The following is an 8845-nucleotide window of genomic DNA, read 5'->3' on the forward strand; positions in this document are numbered from 1 at the left end:
TCTTGTAACCCACACGAATGCCCCAACAAATAACATTTCTCGTTTTCAGCGTACTATCTTTCTCGTGGCGTAATTAGCACATTGAAGATGAGAAGCATCTCCTTGTTAAGGGCACTCGTTAACACAGACAAAAAAGTTCACATGCAACCTAGAATTTATTATCGTTATCTTTCGGTCTTTCTTGTTTGGCTATCCTAACTAGGTGATCGGCGGAGCAACGGTACCAACCTGATTTTTGTCACGTGGATTGAGATGTGGGGATCGATTTGTACACCTTCGGTGGCTGAATAGTTATGATTCAAACCGAATTTCAAGTAGCAAGAGTTGAAATCTTACATGCAACACTCAATTGGAGCAGTTGTGCCAATAACCCATTTCACCATTTTTTTTTTTGGCCTGTTAAAGAAAGAAAGAAAGAAAGAAGGCATGTCGTCAATTGACCAAAATTTCTCTCATCTATCGAAAAAAAGTGTCAAAAAAGTCATAAAGCTATTGTATTGGTACCAATTCGGTTCTAACAATTTTAATTGAGCAAATTTAGTCCTAAACCTTTTTGTATTGATAATAGTTGAGTTCATCCGATCAGTTTTAGCCGAAAATCGATAACGTGAGGGTCGATTGTGCTACCTTGGAAGATCGGCACCGACGTAGACCTTTTCTAATAATATCTTGAATTTTTTTTCCTTTTCTCTTCTACTTTTCTTTTTTTTTTCCCCCTTATGGCTAAGAGATGACAAGGGCCAATGCCAACCTTCACCGACCACTAGGGTGATGGCTTGTGTGGCCCCTCGCCCAAACGCAATGAGGGTTGCGACGTGCTCGCCAAATTTGGGCCAGCCGGGGCAACAATGCCCTTGCTCAATTTGGGCGAGGCTAGAACGCCCAGATCGTTCGGCCTTGCTTGGAACAGGCAAGGGTTTCCAACCCTCCATCTGATTCGGCCCTCATTCATAAGGGAAAAAAAAGAAAGGAAAATAAAGGGAAAAAGAAAAAAACATCCAAAACAATTATAAAAATTCAAAGTATTAATAGAATATTATTAAAAAAATATACACATCGGCGCCAGCTATGTCATGTTGAACGACCGGTGTCCACGTCAGGAATTTCCTGTCAAAGTTAGCCGAATGGATTCAATTGGTATCAATGCAAAAAAAATTATGATTGAATTGGTACAAATGTAATAGATTTAGAACTTTTACAGTGCTTTTTCCCTCCTTCATTAGGAACTGAACCCGATCGATCATGCGATGATGAAAGGATGCGCGATATCAATAGGCGACGCACCCTTTTTACTGACCTCAATTTTGATCCTATCATCAATGCTTATTGTAAGGTGAAATTGAGGAAGTCTATTTTGCTTTTCCTAATACACAATTTGGGTTTCGTCTGATCAAAGACACGTGAAAAGCCTACATCACACGTCAAGAGTCAGTGTCAAACATGAAACTCAGACATTAACTCCACGTCGACCTGATTCCATTTCCTTGAACAAACAGTGACAAGCGAATGAATTTTTACATACTTTATACGTGTCGCTGAATAGCCTATGCGTCATGTTAGGTGGACGCTAAGACTAGGATTGAGTTGGAGCCCTAATCGCTGTCGATCCCTCCTTATTATAAACCTAGCATCAACAATCCCTTTTCAGCTACTTGAGATTTCTTAATGGCCCTTATCGATCCACCTTTTCATTCCATGTGCTTTAACAATTTCGAATTACAAATTGCTTAATATAAGATCTACGGTAAGTTTTAACACATCTAATCTCCCTTCACCTGATAGTTTAACTTCTTTTCAATTTGCTTGAACTTTTTGCAATCGTATTGCGTCGCACAGGTGTAAGAATGGATTTTCTTCGAAATAAATAGAGTCTCGAAGCAAGAGACGGGGATCGTGCAAGCATGGACTGATGGATCGTGTTCGTATCCAAACAACAAGACTGACGCAACGCCTGCACTTCAATCAATTCGCGGTTCTTTCGCTGTGGATGGGGTGGTGTCCTAGCAAGCTAATATAGCCACTTCTGAAGCAGCTGGGGCCACAATGCATAATCTTTTTCATGGTATACGAAACGTCTTTCAGAAAATGTTCTCTAAACAGTAACCAGCAGCAGGGAAGATTGGTCAAGTTAGGCAAAGGCCCACTAAATCATCAACATAAATTAATTCTCGCAGCTTCCATTTCGAGCCCACCCACGAGCCAGCCTGTGATGTGGATGCATGATCTTCCTTGATCTCCGGAAGTTCGGAACAGGAGCGTTCATCTCATTCAATCATCACCATCATCACATGTTTCAGATGGTGGCGGGTCGAAACGGACGTGCGATGAGTGGCCAGAGCTGGTGCACGGCTGTGCGTATTTGCTCATCTTTCTAAAATAATGGAATTGTGGAGCTGGGGGACTGTCCACAGGCCATGAAAAGCTGTATGTACAGAAGAGGAGGGGGAGGGATATGATCAGCTGTCGACTGAAGTTAATATCGATTTGATGGGAGACAACGAACAGCTTTGAATGTGTTTTGACTGTCTGCCCGCTGAATCAAAGCTGAGAGGGCAACTTGAGTCCACAACGTTGCTCAGGTTGATGCAATGCATTGCAAGGATTAAGGAATGTGTACCAGTCGGACGATGTTTCGGCATAGAGGAATAACTCGCTGCCAATGTCCTTTTCCAAAGGGTAATGCTTTTCACAGGACTAGAGTGATGAGCTTTGATTTGGTATTCGACATGCGAAACCTAATCTGGGAACGAGAATGGCGATAAGAAGTGTCGTGAGTGATGTGCCCTTTTGTCCGTGTCACGGTCCGATGATGCTCAGAGCGATCCTCTTTGTTTTTATCTTTTACATGGCAGAACGAATAGTGATCGTCATACACCTGGTTTAATAACAGCTCCGTGTCACACGTTCATCTTAATTTAAGCCGTTTTCGTGTCGAAAGTAGGGTTGAAAATGCGTGTGGATCACATTCTAATAGTATCGCCGAGTAAAGAAATAAACTTTCCCATTGAATGTCCGTAACTAAATTACTCTATATTTTCTTTCGAAAAAATGGATGAAAAAAAGATGCAATCCTATGTCAACTCTACATCATTCATGCAGCTGCTCTCTCTCTAAACTCCATGGATGGAGCAACCAACGCAAACCATGCATATAAACTCGGACATAGAAGGATCTAAGCCCTTACAGTTTTGACTGTACGTCTACGGCAAGCTGAATGATAGTTTGGTACTAAGAAGTAGGGAGAGAACATTGTTTATCTACAGTCTAGGTTTAGATGCAGAAAGCACACAGAAGGCTCACATCTTTCTGTATGTATAAAAAAGTAAAGGAGATTAGGACTGTTTCATCCCTTAAACTGCATATCCGCACGCCTGCGTGCAAGCGCTTCCTCGAAACATTGCTCAGTGAAGAATATTTAGGGCTAAGATTCATGTGTGTTTCTTCTTATTGCAGCTATATTATGAAAAAGTTGACCGTACAGTGAAAACGAAAGTATGTTCCCAACAAGCCTAAAATCAGCTTACTAACTACGGTCTCTTCTTCGGCTTTTCCTAGCAAACATTTCCCCAATCTTCACTACACCTAGCAATATCTTAGATAAGTCACATATCAGTCGACATAGAGATGGCCAACAAGGAAACTTAAACGTACTTTTGACGACTGCAAGTTCAGTAGATGCCAATTCCAGGTTCTGATGATGCACGCGGATTCTTTCAACTCCAGCGGAAAGATTGTTTCAAAATCAAAGTCTTGGCATGCATTTCCAGCAGAACACCTCATTTACCCTAATTAGTTGATGGACCTAATCAAGTAAACATTAATGCTTATGTATGTAGTTGATCGATAAGATCAGATAACGTGAATTTATGCTTCGCTGCTTGATTTGTTTCCGTTTATCAGCTTCAATCAGCTGAGAAGAAGTAAGTAGAATCTGTGAACGCTTCATTTGCCCGATATTCTAAACCTAATGAAGTTCTCAGCAAGACAGTGTTTCAATCCTAACTATTCGCTTATATATAAATCCTAACTATGATGAGATGCACGCAGAGGATGATACATACATATAAGTGTGTGTGTGTGTATATATATGTATACATATATGTATACATATATATGTGTATGCATATGTGTGTGTTATATATCACCAATGAAAATCACGACGCTGGACTTCTGGTGTACGATGATCCAAAGCGATATAGCCACGCAGGCAAAATGTACATGAAAGCCAACTCCACACAGCAACATTACTAGTCTCAATAGAGTACACGAAGTATGTGCAAAAATTAATGTATCACATTCGCATATTGTAACAAAGCATCGCCACCAACATTACCAATTCCCGGCTTAAATTGCCTCGAAGAGGGACCTGCAGGATATGAAGACATCCTCGAGATTCATGTCATCCAGAGGAATGGTTCACGACACTGAGATTCGCGGAACTACTCCCCTCTGAGAATAATCAAGTTGTTAACTTCATCAATTTCTTCCGCAGCTCAGACAAATTGCTATTCCCTCCATTGGTTACCTGCATAATTAACCCCAATATAGAACGGGAGCTTCATCAACTAGTGGGATAAAATGAAATTCCAAACGGAACCCTAAAAACATTGGCATTATATGCATTAGAGAAATCTTTGAGGGACAACTTTCGGGGCTTATGGGTACCTCGGCTTTGATGGAGTGAAGAATTCTTTCGTTCACCTGCGTCGAATTGCAGCTGATCACATTTACTCCTTCTTCGGACAATGCTTTGAATGCTCTTGATAGAGGGAGCCCTAGTTGCGGGGCTGTGTTTATGAGAATCTCCACTCCTACCATGCAAGGCTGGACCATCACTGTGTCATCCTGAGAGCAGGCAGTTCCTGAACATTCAGGTGTCTCCCCAGGAACACCCGGATCAGACAGTCCCTTCAGCTCGTCTCTCTTGTCACTCAGCGCTTGGATCTTGTCCTGCATATGCCTTATGTAGTTGACTGCCTCATGAATGTGATCAGAAATAGATCTCTTTCCCTGCAAAAAATGTTACAATCTCATCAAAGGGCAATATAAATTCCACACAAAAGCCGGCACAGAAAGTGCTGTACTGCACAAAAGTGAGTGCAGGAGAATTAACCTTAAGAAATTCAATTGGGAGCTGTTTCCTTAGAGATCCATAGAGGGTAGCCATTTCTTGCCTCCTTTGCCTCTCAATATCTCTGTGTATGACTTTCTTGTTCTTGCCGGGGTTGACATTAGGCTTTGCACCGGCCATGGGGTTATCGAACACGGAGGACGTCTTATTACCCTGTCGGCCATGGTCTTCGAGCGTCTCGCCGATGAAGAAGTTCCCATCTGGAGGAGAAGATAGTTGGTATAGGATATCATCGTAGTCATCAACTTGGTGATCCTGCTGGTGGGAATCAAAAGAAGAGCGTTGGAAGAACTCATCAGTTTGGTCAAATGGGATCGTGGTAGTAAAATAACTCATGTTTGGATCCTCTTCTCTCTCTCTCTCTAGTTTTCTTGAGTTGCTCTCTCTCTTTTATAAATGGGATGCAGCGGATATGTTTATTCTTGAGCACGATGAGATCTTTGATGGGCCTGAGGCTCCAGGATTTTGTGGTTTTTGATAGACAAATGTGACTTAAGAAATGACCTCAGAGCTTGCTGCCCCTTAAAATGAAGCTTTAATATTTTTCTTCTGCAACTGTACATTTGGGGGACTGATCGAAACCCACATTATTTCCACATGTAGAAAATCAAAATTTGTCATCTTTATGCTGAAATAGAACTCGGGTCAGATTCAATTTTTAGATTTCACACTTTCCTGTTGGTCCCACTAAAGAAATGAGAGTCAATAAAAATGTCTGCTTCTTGATTTGTGGTCATCACATTTTGTCATAGATATCTTTGCACTCTTTTACGGCAAATCCTCAGAACAAAGTACTATCTTTATTTTTATTTTTATTTTTAAGTTGTTCTTTTGGGGTTCCTGAAAAATAATCAAAATATGGAAATCAGCTACTTGCAGACACTTTCTGACAAAAGAGGGAAATTATTCTAACTGTTGTATTCATGTATGTTTCTGACCATTGGATGGAAGAGGGCTAGAAATAAGTTTCAAATCGCAAGGCGATCATACCCTTTGCTCGGAGAATCACTTTTCACCACCATTTTCGAGTAGCTGGTGATGACCAGCATATGGTGGGTTGGAAAGTGATTCGTACGGATGTCGAGGAGAGAAGAGAACAAGAGGTACCAAAAGTTTCCCTTGGGCGGTGCCAAAAATGGGAACAAAAAATAACGTTCCTTTGTCAAGCAAAAAAATGCTATTTCATATGCAATTATTCGCAAAAAAATGCTATATATATGTAGTGAGCAGTTTCAGATTTCTTATAGGTTTCACTTGAAATCTAAGACCTACCTGTCAGAACATATTCCTCATTTTTGAGAACCCGAAGCCTACCATGCATATCTTGAATTCTGAAACCTATCATGTCATTGATTCCAAGATCTATACAGATTTAACCTGTACTCTTAATTGCATAATTGTAACGAACCATCACCTCTAATGACCACCATTCTCAATTATAATTCACTGACCGGAACTCATATTTAGACACGCGAATGAATATGAAACATCTACAAATTAAAAGTTCTTAGTCATAAATATCGCCGAAAATAGAAGCTCAGACTAGTGGTTCTAGATTGCGTACTCTTCATTGCCACAAAATACTAGAGGATTGCGTGAAGATATTTACTAAGAAAAATACAAAGTATTGTTACAAGTTACATTACAGGTTTTACGTTTCAGATTCCACCTACCTAGCACCCGAACATACTTGTTGAAACAAGTTTCCCAATTTTTAGAACTTAAAACCTACCATGCATATCTTAAAACTTGAAATCGGTGAAGTTTTCCAATGGTTTGGTTCCAAGTTACAGGTGCTACCATGAAATCATGCTCACCTCTAATATATATGATCTTCGAATTAAAAAATTGCAGCTACATATAATATTCTATAAAAAGATCATTACCGCATGCATATTAACAGCCTTTTGGTTTTTCATATTACTCGCGAAAAAAGATTTTCCGATTTTGACATTCGACAAAATTAAAAAATAAAATCGAACAAAGAAAGCTTACCCGAGTTGTGAAAGGACTTGGTAAAACCCTAAGAAATTTCTTAGAAATACAACATTATGGGCATGTACTTCTTGCCAAGATGAAATGGTGCAAAAAAATAAATAAATAAATAAATAAATAAAGAAAAGCAGAAAGAAAATGTTTTTTTTAATGTTTTGTTAAAGTGTATCATTATTGAGAGGAGGGAGCAGGATTAGGTGGGAAAATATGATGATGAGGACGTGGGTCCGGAGTGTTTAACTCATCAAGAAATTGAAATCAAAGGGAATCTGGCGAATGGGAATGCACGACAACACACGTGTGAGCGATGTCGGGAGAAGTGGATCGCCAGGAAATGGCAGGATCGTTCGATTGGCTCTCGTTATCTGCCTTAATTTTTATTTTAATCATGTATTTCCTCATTTATTGTGATCCGTACAGATTTAAATGGATATCTTGTAACTTGATGTAGTCAAGGAAATCGATCTGATGCGATCACACGATCCAAGCAATGTTAAAGAAGGAAAGAAAAATGAAATCAAGTACAATGACTTATACAATAAATTAAGGTAATTGGAGAGGTTTATTGAGAGATATTGACATCGATGGGCCGGAAAATAAATAACAACTAGTCGTAGTATATCCCGATAATCAGTCTTAGTGTGAGTAGTTTCTACTTCACACTCATGTTTTTTTTTTTTTTTTGCTTTTTTTTGGCTAGACAAAATCATTTTCATACATAGAACTTCTAAAAGACAACACGGATTTCTCCTTACAAAAAAAAAAAAAGACAACATGGATTTCTGGTCTCCGAACATAAGATTTCCCATAAAGGAAGGGGTGGATTAGAAATCCAATTCGAAGGTAGTACTTCACACCCTTGTTTACAATGGTTTAAAATCATCCGATCGGACGGTAACCTAAATCCAAGTCACCAAAAACTTTAAACTATATTCCTTGTGACACATTTATCCGTTGTACCAGTGTAACACATTTACCATAAACTTTTTTTCGTAATACCAAAGACCCTAAACTTGTATCGGTGTAACTCATTCAATGTGTCAAATGCCTACAAGTCTGCGACTTTTGTGCCACAAAAAAAAATAATTTGGATAAATATGTTACACGAATATAAGTTTGAGATTTTTAGTGTCAAACAAATATGTTTAGTGTAAATATGTCACATTAGTACAAGTTTGGAATTTTTGATTTTACAAAAAAAAAATGTTTAGGATAAATGTATCACAGTATGTTGGGATGTGGTTCATACTCCCCATTGACAGGAAAATACGAAGGTCCCGCTCCTCGGTGAAAGGGCGAGGCTCCGGAAGAGTCACCTCGGCGGGATGAGGATTTAGTTCAACTTCGCTTGAATGCTCTTTAGTGGGACATCAAGAAAGGTTTGCCCCTCACGTTGGCCTTCTTGTCATCAGCAAATTTTGTTTCTTTATTGTTGAATTGCCTCTTCATAGTGGCCAACATATGAGGATTTGGTGTAACTACTCTCGATTGATCTTCAGTGAGACATCGGGAAACGTTTTTATCCTCGCGCTGGCCTTCTTCCGACGCTTGGTTAACAGCTGCAGATTCGAAGTATGTCGCCTTGTCACTCCCTTTGGGATTGTTACCAGCGACATTGTCAAGCTTTGAATGATTGCTTATTCTTGGCATTAAATCTCCTCAAATCAAACCAAAAGTTGTCCCACTAGGCATGCCAATAAGATGTTTTTTTGAAATTGG

At 39.6% G+C, this 8845-nt stretch overlaps 1 protein-coding gene across 1 annotated transcript; it reads right to left on the minus strand.

Moving 5' to 3' along the window:
- Positions 1-4221: 4221 nt before the first annotated feature.
- Positions 4222-5548, minus strand: LOC115737015 (transcription factor bHLH120-like). The gene is made up of 3 exons (XM_030668960.2): positions 5114-5548; positions 4666-5010; positions 4222-4525 (listed from the first exon to the last, which is right to left on the minus strand). The coding sequence occupies exons 1-3, from the start codon at positions 5465-5467 to the stop codon at positions 4460-4462; spliced, it is 765 nt and encodes a 254-aa protein (XP_030524820.1). The 5' UTR covers positions 5468-5548; the 3' UTR covers positions 4222-4459.
- Between the last annotated feature and the right edge of the window lie 3297 nt (positions 5549-8845).

The sequence above is a fragment of the Rhodamnia argentea genome, chromosome 9, assembly GCF_020921035.1.
Source record: "Rhodamnia argentea isolate NSW1041297 chromosome 9, ASM2092103v1, whole genome shotgun sequence".
In the NCBI taxonomy this organism is placed as follows: Eukaryota; Viridiplantae; Streptophyta; class Magnoliopsida; order Myrtales; family Myrtaceae; genus Rhodamnia; species Rhodamnia argentea.

Excerpts from the sequence above, each read along its gene's own strand:
- LOC115737015 (XM_030668960.2), bottom strand. The coding sequence starts at position 5,467 with ATGAGTTATTTTACTACCACGATCCCATTTGACCAAACTGATGAGTTC. Across the intron at positions 5,011-5,113 it reads TCCCAATTGAATTTCTTAAG|GGAAAGAGATCTATTTCTGA; the intron begins GTTAATTCTCCT and ends CATTTTTTGCAG. Across the intron at positions 4,526-4,665 it reads TTCACTCCATCAAAGCCGAG|GTAACCAATGGAGGGAATAG; the intron begins GTACCCATAAGC and ends TTAATTATGCAG.